Source organism: Arctopsyche grandis, chromosome 1 (genome assembly GCF_051622035.1).
Source record: "Arctopsyche grandis isolate Sample6627 chromosome 1, ASM5162203v2, whole genome shotgun sequence".
In the NCBI taxonomy this organism is placed as follows: Eukaryota; Metazoa; Arthropoda; class Insecta; order Trichoptera; family Hydropsychidae; genus Arctopsyche; species Arctopsyche grandis.
This window is the reverse complement of record NC_135355.1, coordinates 6,584,224-6,610,424: the sequence shown is the minus strand read 5'-3', so window position 1 is coordinate 6,610,424 and position 26,201 is coordinate 6,584,224. Positions and strand designations below refer to the sequence as shown.

The following is a 26,201-nucleotide window of genomic DNA, read 5'->3' as shown; positions in this document are numbered from 1 at the left end:
GTGTTTTTGAATGCATTGTGCAATTTTTACCGATGCTTGCCCATCTAGCGAGTAATATAAACAAACAGAGAAGTTTTTATCGGACATACGTCGAGCACCAAGCATCAAATACGACTGATGCTAAAATTATTTAGGATTGTCTGTGGACAATTGTCACTTGACAACAATATGACGTCTGAAGCTACTTCTATTAATATAACATTTCTTTTTCTGGAAAGGCTTAGCGGGTAGTATTCTTGTTTATTTTTACATACTCAAAAAACAACGCATATCGGCGTATTTCAGGCTCATGAACTTGTTTCACAGCATTCAAAGGGCTAAAATGAAATTAGCACCAAGCGTCAAATACGACTGATGCTATAATTATTTAGATCTGTCCGTCGACAGAATGTCACTTGACAACAAAAGAACACCTAAAACCACTTCTATTAATATTATTACATTTCTCTGTGTACATATGTATGTATGTATGTGGTTTTAAAGTCGAGATTCAAATTGCATAAATAATTTTTATCAACATAATATTAGCGAGCATGTATGATAATGGAGTTTGTTATTTGGTTTATTTTCTTTCACAATCAGAAGAGTAATGTTTGCTTATTTGTGAGATAAGCTTCTCGTTGGTGCCACTTGACTCGCTAGTTTCAATTCTGATCGTGAGCGAGCGCAACGTCAAAGTGTCATTTTATAAAATGAAAGTGCAAACTGGTGAGTATGCACTTCCATGTGTAAGTTGCTTTCTCGAATTCTCAAACGTCAAAAAGTTTTGTTTTGATTCGTTGCATAATCCCCTTCTATTCTCGTCTATGTATCTATTAGTCTCAAATTAAATGAACGAATTGTAATTTGTGTTTGTGATTGAATTGGTATGTACATAGAAATAGGTATACGAGTATGTGTATGATCTATGACATAATGATTGAATGAATTTTGTTTTATACACATACGTTTTTTCGAAAGGTTACCAAGTTCTTTCATAGGACTATTTTTGTCTTAGGCTTTGTGTATTAAATCAACCACCATAAATAGAACAAACCGAAATTTATCGTATATAATAATAGTATGAATTATTTCGCCAAGAATGTACGAGACGCCGACCATAGAAAACAGAAATCTACATTTCAAATGCTGTTTTAACTTTTAAATCATATAACATTCTGTATTAATTTCGTTGTATTTTAATGCAGTTTTGGGTCTCGTGGATGCAAGTGATCTAGGACGGACTTTAACACATGAGCACTTTTCCTTGGACTTCACCTGCTTCTACAAACCGCCACCAGTTCATTTGCAGAGTCGCTATGAGGGATGCATCTCATTACAAAACTTGGGCTTCATCAGGCAAATGCCTTACTCGTCCAAAGATAATCTCAAATTTGACGGATCGGCTACCAATGAAGCCGTCTTGAATGATGTATTAGCCTACAAAAAGTATGGTGGAGGTTTGTAATACTAGATAAGTGTAGCGTATTCAAATTAAGACATGCATACTTTATATTTGTCGCATCATCAGGAACTATTGTTGAAAATACCACATTCGGCTTAAATGGAAGTGTGCAAATGTTGAAAAATGTTTCTGAAAATACTAACGTGCATGTGGTAGCCGGTACGGGTTTTTATGTAGCTGATTTGCAAAATCAATCGACATTGTCAATGAAAAATGAGGACATATACGAGCACATGATGACGGAATTGACTGTTGGGTACGATGTTGATAAATCTATTAAAGCAGGATTTATGGGAGAAATAGCCAGCGTTTGGCCGATACATGGTATTCATTTTATGTTATACGATTAGTAGGTTTTAGTAAGTATGAATGTGAATCAATTAACGTCTTTCAGAGTTTGAAAAGCGTGTAATCAAAGCAACTGGTGAAATACAGGAACAATTAGGCTGCGGTGTGAGTTTTCATCCTCATCGAGACAAAGCTGCACCGTTTGAAGTTATGCGTTTATATTTGGAAGCTGGTGGTCGAGCAAACAAAGCTGTCATGTCTCACATAGATAGTGAGTATTATATGAGGGTTTCAGAAACCAAATTACACAACAAGTTCTTTAAAAATGATTATGGATTCAAATATACATATGTGTAGGAAGTAAACTGTGTATTACTATTACAGGGACGTTGCTAGATGATGAATCGGTATTGGAATTCAGCAAGATTGGATGTTATTGCCAATGGGATCTTTTCGGTGTGGAAGTTTCTCACTATCAGCTTCACTTGCCAACCGACATGCCATCAGATGCTCAACGTATTTCAAAAATAAAGAAGTTGGTTGATGAAGGAAAAATTGACAGAATATTAATGTCGCATGATATTCATACAAAACACAGATTGGTCAGTTTTCAATTCTATTATGGATACATTTTATTTTGTGTTATTGAAAAGCATTGTTTTTTTTCAGATTGATTTTGGTGGTCATGGATATTCTCACATTATCAATAACGTCTTGCCGAAAATGAAAATGAGAGGATTTGATGATGAACAAATTGATCAAATAACGATTAAAAATCCAGCAAATTGGTTGGGATTTTAGTTTGGTTTTTTTTATTTTAAATAGCGTTTTATTTACAAAATTTATGGCATATCTTTAAAAACAATATATAACTATTCGTTTAAAGCTTATTATTTGAATTTTAACAATTCATTGGAAAATCAAATTTTGATCCCCACAAAGAGATTTCAATAATAAAATAACAGGTTTAGATTTAGCGGTGCACTTAGAAATAACTTTACTCCTTAGAACGAATCATTTGCGCATCAAATAAAAGGAATTGCGCATTAAATTAATATATTTACGTTAAATACAAATTGTTACATTAAGTAATATTATATTTTATTTGTAGTATGAAATAAAATGTTTCAATCATTTAACAATTAAAAAATTTTGAATGATAAATGAAAAATATGGCGCTTAGTCATTATAACGCTCAAGAGACGTGGCACGTCGCGATAGTGAATATATGCGAGATCCCATATAGGACGCGTTAATGCGCATTTCATTCATTTTACTTTGCTTTATATTTTTCTGCTGTAAAAGTAACTTATCAAATGCCGACCTAATTAAAACGGTAAACAGATTATTCCGCAAAAAGCGATTTCGCGCAAGTCACTAAAATCTCGATCACCCAACATCTGGCACTCATGTTCTCGTTTATTAATATTTGACGTGTGTGCATTTCAATTGATGGAGTTTTTGGGTGCCAGATGTTCCGTGATCGAGATTTTAGTGACTTGCGCGACATCCGCTGGATTTGTAGTTTTTCTAAAACAATGTATTTGTAGTTTTTCAAATGAGTCTTATTTTTTTAAGTGTAACTATTTTTACTATTGCTGGTTTTCTTTAATATATTAAAAAATATTTTTAAATCGTACATTTATATTTTTAAATGATATAATATATTTAATTCACACAAATTTTATGGAAGGTACGATAAATGCGCATTTAAATTGTCCCCATACAAAACACGTAATCAAATCAAACAATAATTAATTTCGATGTTTGCATTCATTTATTATATGTATAATGCATATAAAACATTAATGTTTTTTATATATGTATGTATTATGTAATTTGCGAAAAAATTACTTTTGACGTTAGTGTGCTGTTGAATTTCTTTTTAAATTATACACATTTTGATGTTGAATAAAATAATTGGAAGCATTAATATCCATTTTTGACATCGGTACCCAAAGTTCTTTGCAGTGACAGTTCATAATTATTCTAATTTAAACAAATTTCATTTATCAAGATCCAAGTTCTGCAATTCTTCATCGAAGTCATCATCTAAGAAAAGGTTTTCATTAATAGGACCAGTGTCCCCAGTTGGAGACTCACTAGTTTCAGACGAGGAATGAGTACTGCCGTTCGTCATCGCGTCTTTATTGATTCTATTGGTTTCTTGAAGTCTATTGTCAATAGCAACTGTACCAGTTCCATCGACCTGAAAGAAAATATTAAAATCGTCACATGTCTTCAAATGAATAATTAATATAAATATAGTTATCGACGAACCTCGGTGGCTTCAAGGGTGATCAAATCCAATTGCAATTCTTTATATTGTCCATCTTCCTCATCATCTCTTGCGAGATTTCTCGAGTCCAGAGTTTGACCACCTTCCTCATCATCTTCATCATCTGCTGCCAGGTTGGGATTGAAACTGAACATTTCCCTACCAGATAAGCCAATATTTCTACCGGCACGATATTCTGAACGCTTCTGATCTTCGTCTTTTGTCATTTGGTCCTATAATAAAAACCGTATTATGTATAAATTTAGTTTATAATAACCATTTCAGTATACCTGATTTCGACAATCACTCGGAAGAAAATAATTTACCTTCTTCTCTTGAAGTTTTCTCTTTTTCCATGCAATGAATGTTTCCAAAGTAATTTTAGTTTGTTTTGGACCAAGAGCAGCCCTCTCACGTTCTATTAAATCTACCAGAGATATTTCGTTTTTCTTTTCATCTAATTTTTTCTTATCCCTCTTGAGGACAAAACCAGGTGGAAGTGCGTGCCTATATATACATTTAGTTCCAGCCGGACATTCCCAAAACCAACCATATTTTGATTTTTCAACAGCTTCCAAAAAGTGTTTGCAAATCTGAAAACAAAAATTGATATAAAATCAGTAAATATCTATGTTAAAACTTTTGTTTGTTTAATGTTCTACATTAAACTACACATGCATGTACTAACAATATCTGTCGTGGGAACATTTTTCGCCATTGCATGTTTTTTTTCCACAACTTCTTGCAATTTTTCTTCATTCCAATTATCCATGGTGTCCAATTCATCATCACGCATATCCACGTAGAGCGATCTCTTTTCGGCTTTACGCTCGATGGTCAGGTCGTGAGAAAATTTACATTTATCACCTTTGGTACATAGTCCTTGCTTGAAAAACGCACAAACCACGGATTTCGGATCTGTACCTGTTAGGAAATTACATCACTTCAATCGTATCCCGTCAAATTTAAAATGCAACAATATTGTGCTTCGTCTAATATATGTATATTGACAATAAGAACCTTTATCGACTTTTTGAGTGGCCACAGCTTTAGGCGTCAAGCCGAGCTCTCGCTCCTCTTTTAGTTTCCGATCCTTTTCGGCTTTTTTAGCGGCGAGATCAGCAGTTGTCAAAGGATGCATTCCCCCACTCTTGACTTGCTTTTCAACTTGTTGAATAAATTTTTGCTGCTTCGCGCCTTTCTTATTTTTCAATCCAAAAGTCTTGTCCTTAATTGTTAAAATAAATCAATAATTAATTGTGATACATAAATAAAAATAACCATTGATGAAACAACTGCACACTTACTTCAATGACTTTTTCCTTCTTCTTCTGTTCCGTCTTTTTGCTGGGAGCCGATGTTTTTTTAGGCGGCATGATTAACTATATTATTGTACAACACTGGAAAAAAAAACTGAGTTATTCTAAGAATATCTTTATACGAAAATCACAACAGTTCAGTTAACTTGGCAGCTAGCAACCTATAGATGTCGATTTCTATCGATCGACAAGCTTTGTTATGATCCTTTCACATATGCGAATCCTATTAATTAATCAATAGGAATCGCGTATTTTTCTTGCTACTGCCAAATAAACTGAAACGAAGCATAGATATTGTCTAAAAAAAAAACAAAAAACGGAACATACGGATCAACCAGAGCTGGGTCAAACATTCAGTACGAATTTTTTTATGTCAAAATTCAAATTACGAAACTTTGCAAAGACATTTCTAAATGATAATTTAAGCAGAAATGGGCGAGTGCGAAGGTAAAGAATGAAATCATCTTACACGTGAATATATATCTAGATAACCTAAGCAAGATCAATTGGACAATTGGTGATATGAAAAGTAGAGCGAATGTTTGAAATTGAATATAGACGTGAGGTATTTTTGGCAGATTTTGATGCAAAATACTCACAGCAGATTCTGAGAAAAGCGAGGCAATTTGCCTTCAAGATATGTCAAGGAACGGGAAGAACCCGGAGACAATCGACAGCCACGAAGCAGGTTAGGTGTTAGCACTTTAGAGCAGTGTTGCCACTCGCAAATATGCGAACTCCCGCTTGCTTGCCGTCTATCAAATTTCGTAACAACACAATAAAAATACTTTTATAACACGTTATCCGCAATTAATAATTCGTTTTCAAAATAAGTTCAGTGTGTAAAAGTAAAATTTGCACAATTTCAACCAACTAAAGTTTTGACATTTATTTCACATTTGAAAATTTTTTCATCTGACAACCCAGCACATTTGCCAAATGTCAACAAGTGACAGTTCGTGTTTGCTCATGCTCTATGTGATGTCATTTAGTGGCTGCAAAAATGGAAAAACCATCGGAATTTGTTTCCCAAATAACGAACTTCCCTCTCCTGAGTCCAGAAGAAAATGAAACTGGAGTTTCCGTTTTGATATCCAAATTGTTCAAGTTCGGAAGGTTGGCCGCTGGAGACAACAATCCAGTCACTGCGAAGACGAAGCCCGAAGAATCTCAAGAAGAGCAGAATACTGGCGGTGGACCCGCCCAAGAAGATTCGGTCAACATAGAGGCTGGAACGTCGTCGCAATATTCTGATGAATTTTCAGAGGGTCGCAGCCTTCAGAAAGTACTCAAGACAATAAGTAGCTTGGTTGCTTTACGGACTTCGGTTTGTAATATTAACACTACTCACCTTTCCAAAATAGGATATCACAACTTCGTTAGCGAACAAAATTTATGCATGAAGGTTTCAAATAATTAAAGACTAATTTCTAATTTTACTCCATACAAATGAATGACGATTGAAGTTTGATTGGATTGAATTTTTTAATATACATCATTGTGTTATTTTTGAATGATTGCTGTTTTAAATTTATGAAGTTGTATTGGTATAATATCATAGATAAAATTTTGGCTGTGTATCAAAAGTATTCATTATATGTATGTTGAAATTAAAATTTCCAAAAAATATTCTCTAGTTATCATGCATCCTCCCAACATGCTTGGTTTTTCTTTTTTTCTTGATTTTTCTGCTTGTAAAACCAACGAGGACGAAGGTCTATTTACACAACTTTTTTTTCAATTCTGGCGACTGTTATATGTTTTCTATTAAATATATATTTTAGCAGTAGCTAATATTTTCTCACAATCATTATTGATGTTGCTTGAATTCTGCTAATTTGTCAGTATATAAAACGTGCATTTGTAACATGCAGATCTTAGGTATTTTCTTTTCTGTTTCAGAGTGGCACACGTTACGCAGACACTGAGCAAGCACGTTATTGGATGCCAGACTATGTGTCTAGAGAATGTTACGAATGTGGCATTCGTTTCAGTGCTTTTCGTCGCCGTCATCATTGCCGAGTCTGCGGTCAAATATTTTGCGCCCGCTGTTGCTCCCACCGGGTACCAGGTCACGTTTGTGGCTGTGCAGGTGGACTCAGAGTCTGCACGTATTGTTGCAAAATAGTTTTGGGATATTTACAATCTGTAGACAGCGGAACTGTACTTTCAGCTGATTTAAAAGTGTTGCAGGAAAATTTAAAAGTAATTCATAGCTGAATATAATATGAAAATATTCCTATTTTAAATTTGTTCACTTTGTTTGATTGTTTTTTATTAGGAAAAAAATTCTAAAGACAATACTCAAGCATCTGAACAAGGATTTCTATTAGGCGGTGGTGTTGAAACTGCTAAAGAGGGTCCCGTTGTTGGCGATCCTAACGGTGAGCTTGGCTTTTCGCGTCAAGTATCACTTCAAGACACATATAGACATTTATGCTTATCTCTACCTCTTCAGTTACAAAGGTATTACTTACTGTCTTCACATTTTGCAATACAGTTTTTGCAAGCCTATTTCACCCTTTAGCAAATGAAATTCACCCTTTTGCAAATGAAATTCATCCTTTTGCAAATGAAATTCATCCTTTGGCAAATGAAATTAATACTTTTGCAAATAAAATTGACCCTTTGGCAAATGAAATTCATCCTTTTCAAAAATCGTATTAAAAAATAAAGAAACCGAATTAAACAATATGTGCTTTTTATGTATTTTAGTTTAAACTTATATTTATATTTGTGCATACATACATACATATTTATTTAGAAGGTGCAAATATTGTTTTTATTTTTTTATTTTCAATTTTTATTCAGTTAATCAAGTTAATACATACATAATTTAGGAAATATGGTTATTAAAAGTTGAAATTAAAATTATAATTATAATATAATATAAATAATATAAAGCCATCGAGCTTGGAACGTCCAACATACTTTTAATAACCATATTTCCTGAATTATGTATGTATTAACTTGATTAACTGAATAAAAATTGAAAATAAAAATAATATTTGCACCTTCTAAATAAATTTGTATGTATGTATGTACAAATATAAATATAAGTTTAAACTAAAATACATAAAAAGCACATATTGTTTAATTCGGTTTCTTTATTTTTTAATACGATTTTTGAAAAGGATGAATTTCATTTGCAAAAGGGTTAATTTCATTTGCAAAAGGATTAATTTAATTTGCAAAAGTATTAATTTCATTTGAAAAAGAATGAATTTAATTTGCAAAAGGATGAATTTAATTTGCAAAAGGGTGAATTTCATTTGCAAAAGGGTGAAATAGGCTTGCAAAAACTGTATTAGTAAATACATCTTACATAATTAATTTCTATTTAACATGAAAATGATTTTTAACTATGTTATTTTATTAAAGATACCGATTAGTTCGATATACCGGAGTTTGGCGAGGTGGTGATATTTTACAGTGGCTTATAGAACATGGAAACATTCCTACCAGGTCAATATTGTCTTGTGGTATTTTATTTCAATAATGAAAATTTGACTTGAAAATTATTTTCATGATAAATTGCAGGATACAAGCGAGTGATTTGTGCCAATTATTGATGAGGGAAGGTTTAATTGAATGCGTGACGGAGCATCAAACTTTCATTGACTATGCTTTATACAGACCTATAAATCCTCCAATTTTGGCCGCTTCTGATTCAGGTACAATGATTGTCTAAATTGTATTAACAAGTTTTTAGTATGTATATTTATATCCTGTGTGATGTTTTTGCATATGAATAAAAAAAAGACAGCAAGATGACTGGCAGTACATCTTCTTATTGTTTGAATCTTAATCTGGTAGAAAATTCAGCACACTTAGTCAGAGGACAAAGACCTGGTAACACAATTTTAAATGATTCATCTTATCTCATGTTATTCTTGTTTATTTTATTTTATTTATTGATCGCTTCGTTTTAGATAATCACGATGAAATTATGAACGAGCATGAAAATCAAGTTCCGCTTCAATCAGATGGTAGTAATATTTTTATATAGAGATTAAATCGACTGTATTATTTTATTTTTAACCTTTTATTATTATTTAACATATTAATTAGGTGGCGAAGATACTAAATCGTGTTGCGAAAGTGTCGCATCATCGGGATTGGAACATTTACGACTTCTATTAGTACAAGGACTAACCCGAGCCGGTTTGAATTTAGCATGGGCTCCTATATTATTGCCATTGTGTCAACAAGTTGCGAATATGATAACACCTGGTTATTATTTTCATTTTATAATACATCAGCACTCCAAAAGCCTTTGAAAAAGTGGTATCCAAACCTTCGAACTTGATTTGTCTAAAATTTTGCTTCGTAGTATGAATTTACTGTTTTCATATTCGTTCATTGGTTATTTCGATCTGCGTTTTCATCATTTTGGATTGCTTTGATACATGTGGATTTCATATTTCAATGTTTTACTTATTTTGAGTGTTTCTTATAGATACAACAAGTGCTGAATGGGATATTAGACGATGCGTACGGGTCAAACGTGTAGCTGGAGGATCTATGCGTGAATCTAGTGCTATTGGTGGTGTCGTTTTTAGCAAAAATGTCGCACACAAAGGAATGCCTACTTGCTTGACTTCTCCGAGAATACTTCTACTGAGGTGCTCACTCGTATATCAACGAGACGAAGGCAAACTTATCTCGCTAGAGCCTGTCATAATGCAGGTAATTGTCGACAAACTCATACGCCTAACTGAATAATTTTAATGCTCTGATTTTTGTTGCCTTTCTCAGGAGCAAGAATATCTCCGCAACTGTTGTGCTCGTATTTTAGCGCTGTCACCAGACGTTGTCATTGTGCAAGGTAGCGTATCGCGAATAGCCCAAGAAGAGCTTCTTCGCAATGGAAAAATATTGGTGATTGGAGTGCGCGCACCCACACTTCATCGGTTGTCTCGGTGTACACATGCAGATATCCTCACGAGTATAGATGCAAGAGTCGGAGCACCCCGATTGGGCACTTGTAAAGCATTTTACTTAAAAAATTGTAAGTCAGCTAAATCTTATACACACAAAGTCACTTTCCGAGTTTTATTGTATGTAGATATTACAAAATTTCATTCAAATGCATTTATGTATAAATCAACTTGTGATAAGCCCGATGAAATATCATCTCATGGGTTATGGCATATTAAATTATTCAATAAAAATCGGAATCGAAATCATAGGTCACATTATACATATGTACATACCGGTCTCCGTGACGAGCCAGAATGTTAAATTACAGAAAACACAAATATCGGAAGGCAAAGATCGAAAATCGAAAAATCTTAAGTCGAAAGATCAAAATGCATGGTAAACGGTACATACTCACTTAATGTGCGCGCGCAGAATACGGGAGGAAAAGCCTGTTCCTCTTGTTCCTGTTGTACCCTGCTCGCGCAAATTAAGTTAGTATGTACCGTTTACCATGCATCCTTTTTTTTTGATCTTTCGACTTAAGATCTTTCGATTTTCGATCTTTGCCTTCCGATATTTGTGTTTTCTGTAATTTAACATTCTGACTCGTCACGTAGACCCGTATATACATATTTTATTTTATTTTTACATAGATATACATATACCAGAAAGGCCTAACTGGTAAACCCCAATGCGCCTTCCTAGACAATTAATTACAAACATTGCAGCATTTTTTTATTACATAAATCGCTGTATTTTGAGAGGCTGAAGAACACGAAATTAAGAATTAATTAATTAATGAATTAATCTTGATGATTTAGACTTGTACATAATTTTTTACATATTGTACATAAATCAAATTCAGATATTTGTGACATAGTGGGTAGGATAGTTTTTGCTAATTTGATGGTGGATCGTTTCAACAATGAAATCGGATAAATTGGCAAACTCTGATAGGGAACGATCGACTTGGAGTCACAAATATTTAAGTCTAACCAGCAGCATTAAATATTAGCACGGAATCGAACCCAGTAACCTCTCGGTGCTGAACATAAACGCAACCACTGAACCATACTGCTATATATTCTTATATTCGTGAAAATGCTTTTGGTCGAGAGATGAATGCAAATGTATTTGTCATGTTTTCGATTTGTATCGTGGTCGTATTTTTTTTTCAAATACCTTTAAAATATAATTATCTAGCTGAACCCGGCATGCATTGCAACGCCACAATAACGCATGCAATTCCCGTCCCGTTCCCTATCGCGTTCCCGTTTCCATTCCCGTTCCCACTTGTCGGAAAAACGCAGGCAGCGAAAACGTTGGTTGCGATGCGAAAACATTTGAAATTATAGCATTGCAATGACACCCATTCCCGTTCTCGTTTTTACCGTTTTTTTTCACAGTAATCTTCCCGGACATGCATACAACAAATCCTGAAAGTTCCTTCGCAATCGGTTCAGTGGTTTAGGAGCCTATTCGAGACACACACACACACACAGACATTCATTTTTATATACATACATATATAGATTTAATATTATATTGGTTGAAATGGTTCAAAATGGAAAAAAATGGTTCAAAACCTCGCTAAATAAAATTACCGTAACGTATTTTTTATATGGTGTGACGTTAGCAATTTTGATTATTATTGACAAAAAGAAGACCTTTTGAAGAATCAACGTTGGCTTAGTGGTTAAGTCGTTGAATTTAAATAGTTCCACTCTTGGCTGGGCTGGTGAATTAAATTATACAAAGCTTGGGCTTTTTATAAATTTATGTTCTTTGAGCGTTATCTACACACACACAGAATAACATCATTATATATATAATAATAATTTTACAAAATATGTATATCAGTTAATAGATGTCTGTAGTATATCGGTAATAAGTACGTTATGTGACTTATTTTCAGTTGAAAGTAAAACTTTAATGGTTATCGAGGGATACGATAAAGATTTAAAAGGCTGTAGTATAATTCTTCGTGGCGCTCCTCCTGACGAATTGGCTCGTGTGAAGAAAGTGATTAGTCTTGTACTACTTGCGGCTTATAATTGGCGTTTGGAGAGCTCCCTGCTCAAGGATATGTCTGCGACACTTCCCATATCGAGCGCTTCGTTGATGTTCATCGACAATTCCAAAGACAATTCTCCGGAGAAGGACGCCAACATTGAAGATGAAATGAACGATCATTTGAACGACTTCTTAGACAGCGGCATAGTCGACAATGTAGACGACAACATCAATGCGATCGAAGTTCAAAAAGCAAACGTCGATTCCAAAGAATCCAAACTGTATGCATTTGATGAAATATAACGTGTAAATATAGTTTATTTTTAATATTATAATATGAAATTTTGTTTTTTAGTTCGATAGCCGTTACCGATCCGCTCACCTCAGACGTCTTTAACAAGGCAGGTCTTTCGCATAAGAAGAACGACAGTGAAAAAGGTCCAACGATGAGCTGCGGCATCACTGTAAACGATTTTAGTGATCCACTCCGGTCGAGACAAATGTCAGGTGACGATGAAGTGTTTCTGCCGCCGAAGAGTGCAATTGAAAATGCCACTTACGATGCGCAATCGGACACCTTGCGAAATCGGTAATATGTTATTCATTTATGTTCTAGTTATAGGCAGTGGTGTCTACTAATTTTAGATCCTGAACTCGCCTCTACACAACAAAGAGTTTTCTGAAATTCGTTGGTATATATAAATACACATATCTTCTTCTTCGTTTACTCAATGCTGAGCGTTGTGGTCAATTGATGTCATTTTGAATTTGATGGACGATCCGCTTCCAATCCTCCCAGTTCTGTGCCAAATTGAAGGCAGCCTTAAGGGACGATCCTGCTTGTTCTTTGCTTTGGTCAGACCATCTCTTGGGAGACCTTTCTCTCCAGCGTTCCGGTGACTACCAATCTCTCCAGACTCTCTACATTCTTCCTTGCCATATGACCAAATTACGAAAGAACCCTTTTCCGACATGTTGTGCAGAGTCTATCTAAAACTGCGAGCTATTTGAGGATGGAGATGTTCATGCGTCTTGCGGTATCCAACACCAAATTTAGAATGTCCCTTTCTCTCTTTTTCAGGGTCTATATCTCGACTCCATACAATGTAATGGAGAACACCAGAAATCATCTCACAATAGAGCGGTTCTTCTATATTTTTACCAGACTGACCATCGCCATTTTCGCCATTCCTACTATTCTGCGGATTGTTGGCATCCTCCTTCCTTTGAGATCAAGGCACCTATGTAGATAAAGTCGTCGAATTCCTCATTGTCTTTTAGAGCGTTGGATTTTATGAGTCAAATTTTTCAACGAATAAGATTTTTGTTTATCTCTAGACCCAGGTGTCTACTCTATATATCTATTCTACGGAATAGTTCAGCCATTTCATCCTCATTTCTGGCCATTAAAATCGTGTCGTCTGCAAATCTTATGTTAGAAATCTTTCTGCCGCCTATTGTTATTCCACTTCTCATTATGTAATCCTCATATATATTAAAAAGATCAGGATACAGTTTGAATCCCTGTCGGACGCCTTTTTGGACTTGGAATTTCTCTGACAAATATATAGCATATTATATTAAAATGTTTTGGTCGTTTAAGATGGAGCGCCGATGAAACGGTGCTGTCGATGTCTCCTCATGTTCGTATCTGTGCTCCATACTTGGAAAGCGAGGAAGGCCATCAATGTTCTTTGAAGCATTACTATTGCACACCTTTATTTTGCACACCTACGCCTTTAGCTCCCCCGACACCGAGAGCGGCCAATCGAAAGCAAAGTGTCAAATCTGTACCCAGTGACATTTATACTAAGGTACTTAATAGCTTTTTGAACAATTTGTTTGAAATGTTGAAAGTTTTACGTATCTGTATGTTTTTTAATAGGATGCTCATCAGTTTGTGACTGAAGCTATATCACACACTGTGGAAGACCCGGGGGTTCGTTCTCTGTTGGCCAACTACCGAGCAATAGGCGGTCGTTTGTTAAATGGTGGTTATTTTACAATGTAAGATTAAATTTTTTAATGAAGTGTAATATTAATGAGAGGAAATCCTCATGCAGGTAACATATTGAAGAAGATTGGCTTTGCCAAAAATTCAGATGAAAAACAGGATACTTTGTCCGACACAGTGAAGACGGCAAACCAGGACGATCCTCTGAATCCAGAACAGCACCAGAGAATGTATTTGCTGTTTTACAGTTTCAGTGCTAGGTCCTCGAACGCTCCCAACTTTTGCATCAATCCTTCGTAAGTGTTTCTTTGTACAAATGTTCAAATCTCAAACCTAGATAACACATAAACAAAATTTCACTTACAAACACAACATTTTGTAGGATCGTTCGTATGGAAATGTACGGTGTGAATGATATTTCATTGGGACAGTTTCTTGAAAGACATTGCTTCGCTCAACAGTTTGCTTGTCCGTCACCATCGTGTCAAGTGCCGCTCATGCATCACGTTAGAAAGTGCGTAAAAATTGATAATTTTACATAAATTCTGAATAAAATCCCATTATAATACTTGTCTTTGATCTAGATTTGTCCATGGAGATGGTTGCGTGACTGTGACGTGCGTTTCCGTTGAAAATAGTTCCACCGTTGGAGTGCCATCAAAGTTGCTAATGGACGAAGAAGGAAAGCCCGTATGTTATAATACAATATGTTTTAAATATAGTACATATCAAGTTCACAAAACTACTGACGGCATTTTTTATCAGAGTATTATGTGGTGGTGCCGATGTATGGGATGCGGAGAAAGGGGCAGCGGAAGAGGAAGCTCGTGTCTGAGGCCCGTATCTTTGGCCATATCCCTCGCTAAATATCTGGAGCTTCGTCTCCACGCTCCTCGCTATACCCGTAATCGTTCCTGTCATCATTCCCTTCATCAACACTACGCACACTATTTTGCATGCGGAAATGTTACCGCATGTTTCAGGTGATATTGAATTTGTATATGTATCTGATGTATTGTGTTTATATTGAGTGCTCACTTTTGTAATTTGTCATAGATATAACAAGATAAAATCTTGGGATATTTGTCTTCCACCGTCCAGTTTGACTACACATTACAATACTCGTAATATGCGTGAATTTTTAATCAATCAAATCAATGATTTTGTATTGAAAGGTTTGATTTTTTGTATAGAATATTATTATAACTATAAGTCTATGTAGTTTTAGTTAAAGATTATTTTTTAAATTAAAGGTCATGAAATATTCAGTCATATTGCTGAAGGTGAGCAAGACAAGGAGCAAATAAATTTTAAACAGCATATAGAACAAATTCAGTTGAATCTCACTTCATCAGTGTTACAAGAACAAAGTTCAAATGCTGGTAAGTTTTGTGATCGTTTTTTTTCTCTTTAGAAATTTTGTCATATTAAATAAATTATATAATATTTAAAGGTGTCGTACGTTGGTTATGGGGAATATCTGACGCTCTTGTTATCGGAGAGAAGCTGCTTCAAGAAGCTTTGGATAAATGGACTGTGCAGACTAATCCAAAAGGAAATTCTAAAATACAGCAAGATAATATTGGTATATATGTTATAGTCGAAATGTAGGGCTTCCAAGCCGGTTTAAACCGAAACATTTTTCAAAAAACCGAAAACCGGCTTTTTGGCTCGATCAACCGGCTTTTTAAGGTTTTCTTTAATTAATAATTTTTTCCTCAAAATTAACAATTACGAATTTAAAATTTCTATGAAAGATCAAAATAAATCTATATATCTAAACTCTCTTAGGTAAAAGGCGTATATTTCTTTGAATATTCCAAGTACCTTGAAAAAGGTACTTGGCAGTTTCTTTGAGATTTGTAATGGACGAAGATAAAATATTATTGAAAGTATGTAGTTTCAATGACCTACCCAACTTCAGGTAGAAAACATTATTATTGTGTTTGTGATATCGATATGCCAATGAATTTGTTTCCGAAATTTGCAACGGTTTGTAAAGCTTTTGGATTTTTAAGCTAAAACAGATGCGTAAAAACAACGAAAGATGGAAATATTTCAACGTTGAACGAACCTCAGAGCGAATCTTAGCAGTTCTTAATATCTATTCACGATTCCACAATTATAGTTTTTCTGCGAGGTTACACTTTATTTTTTTAATAATATATTCTTGATAGTAGCTTATTTAAATCATTTAATTATTTGTGCGTATTTAGGATCTTCCATTTTACAGCTGTGATAAACATATAATACAAATTGTATTATTTGTAATATTTGTAATAATAATATATAATAATGATCTTATGAAAGTTCATAATGTTTATAACTCAATTTAATTCATAAAAAACTATCTTTTTTGAATAATATAATATATATTTACATTTTTTTTTCGATATAAAAATTTTAAACTTAAAAAAAGTCTTAATTTTCTAAAACCGGTGAAAGCCGGCCAACCGGCTTTTATTTATAAAAAAACCGAAAACCGGCTTTTTCTTTCGGGCGGTTTTTTGGAACCCCTAGTCGAAATGTATTAGGCGTTTTAGGTCATTCATATTCGAATACAATTCAACTAGTAAATTCTATATATACAAGCGCAAATACACTTTCAATAATGTGCACCAGTTTTAATATAATAGTTTGGCTTTGACAGATCTGATGTTAATACGAATGCTTTAGAATTCAATATGTGTTCATATTTGCTAGATATTACGAATTAAGGTAACAAGTGCCGTATTAAGATAACTCTAAGAATGTATTCAAATTAAAATTGTGACTTTCAAACTTAATTTACTAGTTAAGTGACGTTTTCACGAAAACCTAACGTCTCCATCTTACTTATAGTTGAGCTGTATTTTCAGTTGTAATATATTTTGACCAGTTGGAATGTAATTCGCCATATGAATCAACTTACGTGGGTTACACAGCATATATTCCAACTATTCAAAATATATATATTACGATCAAAAATACGCTTCAACTATAAAGGTAGTTGGTACCAGGTTAGATGGAATATATTCCAACTAGAATATATTTACACTGTTTTATTGATGTTTTATTTCAGTCGATGGAAAAATTGAATCGGACGATTCCTCCCAGACCGATGTTAATAATGTAGACGTTTTCATAGATAAAGTGTTATCGACTAATTCAAGCGATGTTGAAACTCAAGGTTTGTAACGTTTAATATGTACATACATAGTACTAAAATATGTAGTACATATAACATAGTAAAAGTAAAATTTCAGATGAAGAAGAGGAGGATAAAGCCGATCGTCGTGGATTACGGACGATTATTTCTCAACTGTTGAGCAATTCGCAGCCATCAAACCAAGTAAATAATTTTTCAAGCGCAGAAAGATTGTTATTATCATATTATATATGATATAATATATGAACTAATTATGTATTACAGAATGGCGTAGTGCTTTGTGGAGGTGTTCTTCCGGTAGTTGTGATAGCTAGTGAAGTCAGTTCGTTGGTAGCCGCCGCTCTAGCGTCCTTACAATATCATCAGCAGATTCATTCAGTATCACAAATGAAAGGGTAATACAGAATGCATACAATTTACTATTTCTTAAATGTTACAGGCTTATTTTTAAGTAATTTATTAGGGTCTGCGTCGATTTGGAAGAAAAGGACGCAGGAAATGCTAAAGGAAAAGTAGAAAGCGATGGCAAGTCGAAAAATCCTCGCATCATCGAACATATCGATGTGCAGTTGAAGGTTTGTTGTACAATTTGGGGATGTTTGTTTAATATATTTTATTATACAATGTTAAATGGCTGTTTTTAATTTCAGGACGGTTTGTTTTGCCGTATTTATCATCCGATACAATTCTTAAAGTTGCGATCTCTACTTCTATGTCCGCTTAAATCCAATACTGATATCGTAAACGATTTTGAGCTAAAAGCCAACGAGCAAAATGAATACGCCAGCAAGAGTAAAGAAGATGTAATGAGTAATTTCAGCATGAGCGCTGATCATTGCCCGCTGTCTCAAAAGGAATCCGATTCTGACCACAACCAGCCTATGACAAATGAGCGTGAAAGTTCAGTCGAAGCATCTCCAATTCTCGGCGTTAAGAAACTGTCCGAGGAGAAATTCAAGAAAATCGCCAAAGATAATCACGGAAAAGTCAACAGCAACTTGGAGTCGTTTAACGAGATCGAAGAGGCGTTCATCAGATCATTGACACGTTGCGTACCGTGGGCCGCCAGAGGTGGCAAATCCGGATCTACATTCTCAAAAACGACAGGCACTCATGCCATTTTAATTTTAGCAGTATATATTAGAATGGCAATTGGTATAACGTTTTATTTATATTCTTTCGCAGATGATCGCTACATTTTGAAGGAGATGTCAAAATTAGAGCTCAACCTTTTTGTGGACCTCGCCCCGCACTATTTTGCGTACATTCAATCTTGTCTTCAAAATAATTATCCCACATTACTAGGTATTAGGCGCGGTCTATCCATACATGCTGTTCATGCAAAACTCAAACTGAATTCAACATATGAAGTACCCTTCATTAACTCCGTTCGCATTGACACTTGAAAAACGTCCATGTTAGATTCGGTTTGAGTTTTGCATGAACAACATATGGACCCCGCCTGCTAGATATGTACGTATAAGATATTTAACATATGTATATTACAAATAGCATAGCTCGGTGGGTATCAACCCACAACTGAGGGGTCATGGGTTCGATCTCTGGCCCAGCGGTGTTGTTGGCCAGACCATGGATATGTGACTCCAGGTCGATTGTTTCCTATCAGAGTTTGCCAATTTATCTGATTTCATTGTTGAAACGGTTCCTCACCAAATTGACCACCTACCCTCTATAGTACAATTTTGGTCATAGATGTCGCCTTGGGGAAACCTGTAATGGCACCATGATAAATATGAAAAAAAGTTTAATATATTAGAACATACGGACTGAATTAAGTTGCTAATGCAATTCTCTTCCTATTTAAACACTAGTCACTTTTTAAAATCACATCTTATTTCTCTCAATACAATGTACTAAGGTTGTAAGTTTTAACCAGGGCTGTGGAGTTGCTTCAAAATTTACTGACTCTGACTTTATCTTATGATTCGACTCTGATTTGAACGATTTTATTAAAATCGATTTTTCTTGCCAATGTATGAAATTGTTAGTAATACAAATAGTAGCGATTTTCAAAACATAACAAATTAAAGGGATTAAAACAATTAATAAAAATTGACATGTAACCCAATTTATTGAATTATTGGCAATGAGATAGGTACAAATAAAAAGTAATTACATTCATAGTGTATGTGTATGAATTTTATACACAAACAAATCAATTTAACAAAAAATTAAATTAAAATAGTATGAGAGGGAGAAAACAATCGGTTTTGGCGACAACACATCAAAATACGTGCAATTCAACGATTTATTTATAATATAATTTAATTCATAATTTTTTTTAAAGAAATTAGTGTTGTACCCGATGGTATATCATCGCATGGGTGTTGGCATATTAAGTTATTAAATAAAAAAAAATTAAAAGAAATGTGTCGTCAGTCATGTGTTCGATCGCCACACAGTTGAATTTTTTTCAAATACCTTTTAAACATATTTATATTTAATTGTTTAATATGAAAAAAAATTAAAAACTACCTACCTACCTACTTGTAAACAATATAAAACACCAATAGTAAGATTAATTAAATAATTTTTCAATAGATGGCGATAAATTCTCTGCCAAGAGGAAACATTGGTAACCAATAGTATATATAGAAGTATTTTTCTTTTTTTATTGTATTCGTATATACGTTTTGGCAGTGGTTTGGCTGTGATGTACATACATATGTATGTCGAATCGAAACGACTATTATATGTAGTACGGCGAGCGTTATTTCAGACAGAGAGACAGAATAGCGATATTATATATATGTGATGATTATTAAATTTCAATTTATTTCAATTAAATTGGAGTCTAGTTTACACATACCGCCATACTATTAATTAACCGTTTGCCCGCGGCCGTCTTCTATGGAAGCTTTGGGCGACAAGTCTGTAGCGCGGCTGTCTTCCATAGAATTTCTGAACTTTGCACGGGATTTTGAGCCTTATATGCGCCTATTTCAACTGTTTTAAGGTTCAAAATTGGTTGAATATATTACTGAGAGTTGAATGCCATCTATTCGATTTGCTTAAAATTCATATATACCAGTCAAAAATTAGTTTTTTGTGGAACCATACTGAAATCTCGTTTATGTGACGTCACGTCTGTTGAACAATGGCGACGATACGTCTCAATTGTATGAAGAATGATTATTCGACAATTAAGCCAAAACTACGAGACATATTATGTATTTTATTGTTTAAAATAATACTTTGTGTTAATTAACATATCTGGCTACTTGAGTAAATATTAAAATCTGTATTTAAGGTCGAAAACTCGATTACCAAATTCGCGAAAAAGGTGCCGCGTACAGGGCTTGTTCGCTATATTTATTGCCGCGGGCAAAGGGTTAAAGGAAATAAAAAGGAGTCGAAGTCGGTTGATTTTTTACGGCTCTGACTCTGCTTGAAATGCTACGACTACGTCTCCACAGCCCTGATTTTAACTATAATTTCAAATTATGTACAACTCCTTTCCAAAACTACCCGTTGAAATACCAGTAGGTAAAACACTTGTAGAAAACGAAAGCCAAAGTAATTTACAAATAATTTTTTAAACTAAAATTTAAGGACGAATTGTCGGAGTGTATCGTGTGGGAGGAGTGGAAGGAGGCGGAGGAGTTTTAGTAATGGAGAATCTTTGGCACGGTCGATGCGACTTGAGTAGACGTTTTGACTTGAAAGGCGCCCAAAGAAACCGTTTAGCTGAACAAGGATCGCCCGACGTAGTGCTTCTCGATGAAAATTTACTCAATTGTAATTTCCACATGTGTACACATATTTTATTTAAAAGTAGCTACTTGAATTTTTAACCTGTTCAATATATTTTACAGTACGGTGGGAAAGTCCTTTGTATCTACAATCGCATTCTGCAGGTGTGTTATGGGCGGCTGTGGAACGCGATACAAAATTTCTATCCTCGCACGATGTCATGGATTATTCTCTTTTGGTCGGTTTGGATGAGGATAAGCACGAACTCGTCCTAGGAATAATTGGTGAGAACAAATCTCGACACAATATGTATTATATACAATTTAGAATGTAATTAAACTTGATTGTTTTTGTTTAGATTATATTAGGACGTTTACATGGGATAAAAAGTTGGAACACATAGTCAAAAAGGGCCTCGGATCTGGATTGCCGACGATTGTTTCACCGGCACAGTACAAATCGAGGTTTTGCAACGCGATGAAAAAATACTTTTTACAAAGTCCCAACCAGTGGGAAGATATGGATAAAGGCCTTATATGTAACATCACTGATACGTAGCAAATTAAATAAACTTTAGAAAAATATAAAACTATTTGCATAAAATTTAGTGATACTCAATTGTGATTCAACTACATAGATATAGATTAGTGGAAATCGATAATTCGAAAGTGATATTAATCTTTGTTATTTTATTTACCATATGTATTTGTATATATTTTTTACATATTTATACAAATATTGGAATTTTAAAGTTATATACGTTTGAAGGTCTGTTATTTTATGAAGTTTATTTTAATTTGTGTGCAATTTATATAAATATTTATTATATGTATGTTCGATTAATTTGTATTTAAAAAATATCACTATTTATATACATATAAAATATGAGTGTTTTTAATTCAACAAATCAATACAGAGATTTCGAAAATATTTCAAATTAAATTTAAAAGGATAAAATACACAAAAAAAAAAACCATTATGCAGACAATTTGCTTTATAAATTAATAATTATCCTCTCAACAGTAACCTAATTTACTTTACATTTAAAATAAAACACGAAAAAAATGATACATAAATATTTGATCATTATATTATTTTATCGTCTATTATTTAGTAAAAATATCATAGATACCACACTACTAAAATTATATAAATAAAATTGATTAAAACGTTCGTAAACACAAGAGGCACTGTAAATGTCATGCGAATTACAGATCGACAACGGTTAGTATCTAAAGCTCGTACAGGCTGCCTCGATTACGTTCAATCACTAGGCACTGAGCACATCCTTACAGCGGAATCAATATCATGGAGGATTCAGAGAAGAAGCGAGGCCTCGTAACTGTTCTAAACCAGACAGAAGCTCTCTGAAACATGAAAAATATACATATACATATTGAGAAATAATTCATCGACAATTTAATACGACTATCAAAGCCTACCTAAGCGAGTTTTCTGCCGTATTTGCAGCCAAGTACAAAGATTCTGATGCCCCTCGACGGATCCCGCGCAATTCTTCAATTTCCCTGCGAGCTGCAGCCAAGTCTTCCTACAATACAAACAATTTAAATTTTTTTACAAAAATTTATATACAGTACATTAATTGATTATAAAGTACCTTCAGTTGAGAAACTCGTGCCTTTAAATTAACGTTACTTTCATTAGTACTGAATGATTTCTATAACAAACCAAAGATTTAATCAATATTATGAGAAAATTCAATGCAATTAATTGCTGATAAGGCTTATTATTCTTGGAACAACATTAAAAACAGCATGCTGCTTTGTTTGATTATTTTCTAAATCTTACTAAACTACCGTAATACATTACTTTTCACGAACGTGTCATATTCCACTTTTTCTCATACAAAGGACAATCAAGAAATTTAAAATGTTTTTAAAATAATTTGTATTAAACACACCGAAGCAAATTTTTCTTCTTCTGATAAATTTGGAGAGTGTGAAGCCGACATTGAACTAGTACTAGGACCAGCAACTCCCGTTCGATTGGTTCGACTCTTCAACTGATGCGCCAATATTGCGTTAGCAGTTCTAGCTTCCAACAATTCTCTACGAGCATTTTGCTCTGCGTTCTTAGCGGCTTTTAATTCCCTACGAAGTTGGGTCGAGGTCTGTAAAGAAAAATTGATACAATGATATTGCTTTATTAAAAAAACAAGCATCCAGCCGAATATTACCTGAAGAGCTGAACGTAACTCTCTTTCAGCTGCAGTTCGTCGTCTTCTTTCTTCAGCTAATTCATCTCTATTCGACGGTATAATTCCTATAGGCCCAGTGTTACTCGAACCAACTTGTGTTGGTAAAAAGTCAGGAAGTCTGAGAGATTCGCCAGCTGTCAACAATCAATGGATATAAAATTAAAACAAGCATTCATTTCAAGTATCAGTTGTTGATTGCATACATGTAGACGATATATACCGGTGGAATTTTCATTTCTCGGAAGATCTAAGGGAAATGGTAATCTTTGGTTTGAATTCCGATGATTTGTGTGATTCAACGAGTCCGTCAAGTCTAGTGAAAGGTTGTTGGGCAAATCTAGCGGCGACGGCCTGCACCGTCTTTCAACCCTTTCGCCGGCCTCCAATCTATCTTCGACGAAGCTCGGCAAGTCTAAAGGTACAGATCTACAACTTCCAATCTTTGATGCGTTTGCATTGTAATTCAAATCATCAGATTTGTCGTGCGACGATTGGGCGTTGTCATAGTTAGTATTGGAGCTCAGCGTGAAGTCGGGGAGATTGTCAAAGTCGACCGTGAACGGCCCGTTGGAGCCCAGATAGGCTTGCTCGACCAGCAGGTGGTCCTGTACGAAGTCGGGCAAAGACGGCATGCCTAAAACGTCGCTGGACGTGTGAGATCTCCTAAACGACAGGTCACAATTGTCAATTTCCAGAATTTTTTTTGATTCCGTCGCTGTGTTTGTATTTAATATTAATTCTATGGAACTATCGGATGAGGCGTTGCTGGGACCTGCCCAGCTCTCTCTGGACGACATTTTGGCATCTTTGCGAAACTCTTGATGCAAATTCGCCTTGGCCGGCGACGGGTGAACCGTGTTCGCGTATATCTTTGGCTTGGCTCCGGTGCTCTCGTACGAACTAGACGTGGTTGGCAAAGACAGATCTCGCTTCAGGAAGTGCTTGAACGAAAACGGACTCTCTTCTTTACGAGATTGGGTAGTTTCTGAAATCAAAACAATGTAATGTATTTCAACATCACTTTGATAAATATCAATATTATTTTTAAGAAATTTGCAAACATAAACCAACTTGAAGGCGTCAAAAGAGTGTGTCAAGTATATCGAGTAAATAAACACAACGTCGTAAATGCAATAGATGATGCATTAATAGTCTATTAGCAATGTATCGATAACTGATAGTTATCAGAATATATATAATAGCCATAGTTATAAAATAAATTAAAACAATTTTCACAACATATATATACATACTAGTTTTATGATAAATACTGGTTTTTTTTAATACATATTTTTCGATATGTATTTGAACTATTATGAGTATATAAAGTATATAAAACATACTCGCATATAATGCAATATATATCTATATGTAGTTGTTCATTATTTGACCTCAGTAATTACTAATTTTGGCTAAGTATATTTACAATTTGGTAAATAAAAATGTCAATAATGAAAGAACAAAGAAAATTATATAAGGAATAATACATACAGATATAGAAATTTTCAAAAATTAGAGAATATTCAAAAACGATGAGTAATAAATAAATGAATCACTTGTTTCTTAAGTATGAGGTTCTTTATAATAATTTTAGGTTAAAATTCTATTGAAAATTTGATTTATTGTTTTTATACTAAATTAACAATAATGTCATAAGTAATATGTATGAATCAAGTCATATTTCACGTGGGGTACGAATTGTTATTAAATGTGCGAGTTGAGGTTGGGTCACTTACTAGATGTGTCAAAGTCGTTGACGGGGGCGGCGGGGGTGAGGGCGGGTGCGGGGGGCGGAGGCTCCGCAGTGGGGAGGGTTTGAGGGGGTGGCGGGTGCTGAGGGGGCTGAGGGGGCTGCAGGGCCATGGGGGTGGGGGTGGGGGCGAGGGTGCCGCTGGGCCCCGCCTCGTCCTCCTGCGCCATCACCAATACATTTTGACGTTCGGTTTGAAGTTAGCTTAAAACCTCTCCGGTGATAATCGTAATGACATCTTTGCACGACCATAAGCGGATGTGTAAATTTGCGTTTTATTTTGTCCCTTCGGGAATTTTGAATTCTGTATATCTATTCACTTTCAATTATTTCATATTCTAATACGAAAATTATTACATATTTTATGAAAAATATTTTAATTCTTATATGTGCAGTAAGTCGGTCTCCCTTACGAGACCGAAAGTGAAACGCCCGAAAACGCAAATATCGGAAGGCAAAGATCGAAAATCGAAAGATCTTAAGTCGAAAGATAAAAAAAAGGTGCATGGTAAACGGTACTATGTATATATGTAAAATATATATGAGTGGCATGCGGTGAAATTATCTCTCTTTTTGTCATACAGCCTTGTATAATATGCGCGCGCAGAATACGGGAGGAAAAGCCTATTCCTCTTGTTCCTGTTGTATCCTGCTCGCGCAAATTAAGTGAGTATGTACGACGGGGGGGAGAGACCCTTTTTTTATCGTTCGACTTAACATCTTATTTGCGTTTTCGGGAGTTTCATTTTCGGTCCCGTGAGGTAGACCCGCAGTAAGTATATATGTATGTATAATATTTCTTAAATAAGAAGAGGTTAGTAAAAATAGTAGGAGGTCGACGGACAGAATTGAAAAGTTCTAATTAAGAAAATGAGAATTGGAATCGACAAATGTCCAGTTAAAATCTATACGCTGTAAAAAGACAAGGTAAAACGCACAAGCTGTCCTTTACACCCAGCACCAGTTTATCATACATCGAAAATAACCGCACGATTGGGACCCCCTAATCTTAGTGGCCTCAAAATAGGCCTTTTCTACCAAAATTTACAACTTACAAATTATTACCGTTGTTCACAATACGTTTGTAAACCAAGAATAAATGGAATTAATAACTTTTTTACATAGTATTTTAAAATAGTACCTATTTTCTTC

At 34.6% G+C, this 26,201-nt stretch overlaps 4 protein-coding genes across 7 annotated transcripts; 2 read left to right on the top strand and 2 right to left on the bottom strand.

Annotated features, from left to right (window-relative positions):
* The first annotated feature begins 559 nt into the window (after positions 1–559).
* On the top strand, positions 560–3,529 carry LOC143915058 (phosphotriesterase-related protein). Its single transcript, XM_077435479.1, has 6 exons — positions 560–708; positions 1,188–1,439; positions 1,511–1,768; positions 1,839–2,003; positions 2,117–2,334; positions 2,402–3,529. The coding sequence occupies exons 1-6, from the start codon at positions 693–695 to the stop codon at positions 2,531–2,533; spliced, it is 1,041 nt and encodes a 346-aa protein (XP_077291605.1). The 5' UTR covers positions 560–692; the 3' UTR covers positions 2,534–3,529.
* On the bottom strand, positions 3,364–6,075 carry LOC143914956 (zinc finger CCCH domain-containing protein 15 homolog). Of its 2 annotated transcripts, none has more exons than XM_077435404.1 (7): positions 5,929–6,053; positions 5,318–5,604; positions 5,031–5,238; positions 4,699–4,934; positions 4,337–4,603; positions 4,013–4,243; positions 3,364–3,941 (listed from the first exon to the last, which is right to left on the bottom strand). In XM_077435404.1, exons 2-7 carry the CDS (start codon positions 5,384–5,386, stop codon positions 3,738–3,740), a joined length of 1,215 nt encoding a protein of 404 aa, XP_077291530.1. In that variant the 5' UTR covers positions 5,387–5,604; positions 5,929–6,053; the 3' UTR covers positions 3,364–3,737. The 2 variants fall into 2 exon arrangements, with proteins under 2 accessions (XP_077291530.1, XP_077291521.1); XM_077435395.1 differs by having other exon boundaries at positions 3,489–3,941; positions 5,318–5,410; positions 5,929–6,075.
* A 179-nt stretch (positions 6,076–6,254) lies between these two features.
* fab1 (1-phosphatidylinositol 3-phosphate 5-kinase fab1) lies at positions 6,255–21,959 on the top strand. Its single transcript, XM_077434847.1, has 30 exons — positions 6,255–6,656; positions 7,232–7,534; positions 7,611–7,795; positions 8,711–8,794; positions 8,870–9,003; positions 9,092–9,181; positions 9,262–9,318; positions 9,401–9,562; positions 9,789–10,018; positions 10,088–10,340; positions 12,168–12,546; positions 12,621–12,854; positions 13,869–14,079; positions 14,151–14,256; positions 14,329–14,515; positions 14,602–14,733; positions 14,804–14,909; positions 14,985–15,202; positions 15,276–15,394; positions 15,473–15,601; positions 15,673–15,804; positions 17,281–17,388; positions 17,465–17,550; positions 17,632–17,762; positions 17,831–17,942; positions 18,018–18,474; positions 18,553–18,672; positions 20,941–21,126; positions 21,204–21,365; positions 21,440–21,959. The coding sequence occupies exons 1-30, from the start codon at positions 6,333–6,335 to the stop codon at positions 21,637–21,639; spliced, it is 5,337 nt and encodes a 1,778-aa protein (XP_077290973.1). The 5' UTR covers positions 6,255–6,332; the 3' UTR covers positions 21,640–21,959.
* l(3)04053 (lethal (3) 04053) lies at positions 21,438–25,361 on the bottom strand. 3 transcript variants are annotated; one of them, XM_077435273.1, is made up of 7 exons: positions 25,036–25,309; positions 23,520–24,284; positions 23,279–23,433; positions 23,003–23,212; positions 22,700–22,759; positions 22,524–22,630; positions 21,438–22,448 (listed from the first exon to the last, which is right to left on the bottom strand). In XM_077435273.1, the coding sequence occupies exons 1-7, from the start codon at positions 25,217–25,219 to the stop codon at positions 22,388–22,390; spliced, it is 1,542 nt and encodes a 513-aa protein (XP_077291399.1). In that variant the 5' UTR covers positions 25,220–25,309; the 3' UTR covers positions 21,438–22,387. The 3 variants fall into 3 exon arrangements, with proteins under 3 accessions (XP_077291399.1, XP_077291408.1, XP_077291418.1); XM_077435282.1 differs by having other exon boundaries at positions 21,777–22,448; positions 22,700–22,720; XM_077435292.1 differs by lacking the exon at positions 22,700–22,759 and having other exon boundaries at positions 21,914–22,448; positions 25,036–25,361.
* Positions 25,362–26,201: the final 840 nt, after the last annotated feature.

What these genes read in the sequence shown, in the direction of transcription:
- LOC143915058 (XM_077435479.1), top strand. An exon ending in TGTCATGTCTCACATAGATA is followed by an intron (nt 2,004 to 2,116) that starts GTGAGTATTATA and finishes TTACTATTACAG; the next exon opens with GGACGTTGCTAGATGATGAA. An exon ending in TTCATACAAAACACAGATTG is followed by an intron (nt 2,335 to 2,401) that starts GTCAGTTTTCAA and finishes GTTTTTTTTCAG; the next exon opens with ATTGATTTTGGTGGTCATGG.
- LOC143914956 (XM_077435395.1), bottom strand. Translation starts at nt 5,386, where the DNA reads ATGCCGCCTAAAAAAACATCGGCTCCCAGCAAAAAGACGGAACAGAAG. An exon ending in CACTCAAAAAGTCGATAAAG is followed by an intron (nt 4,935 to 5,030) that starts GTTCTTATTGTC and finishes ATTTCCTAACAG; the next exon opens with GTACAGATCCGAAATCCGTG. An exon ending in ATGTTCCCACGACAGATATT is followed by an intron (nt 4,604 to 4,698) that starts GTTAGTACATGC and finishes TTTTGTTTTCAG; the next exon opens with ATTTGCAAACACTTTTTGGA.
- fab1 (XM_077434847.1), top strand. Translation starts at nt 6,333, where the DNA reads ATGGAAAAACCATCGGAATTTGTTTCCCAAATAACGAACTTCCCTCTC. An exon ending in AGTTCCGCTTCAATCAGATG is followed by an intron (nt 9,319 to 9,400) that starts GTAGTAATATTT and finishes CATATTAATTAG; the next exon opens with GTGGCGAAGATACTAAATCG. An exon ending in AGAACAAAGTTCAAATGCTG is followed by an intron (nt 15,602 to 15,672) that starts GTAAGTTTTGTG and finishes TAATATTTAAAG; the next exon opens with GTGTCGTACGTTGGTTATGG.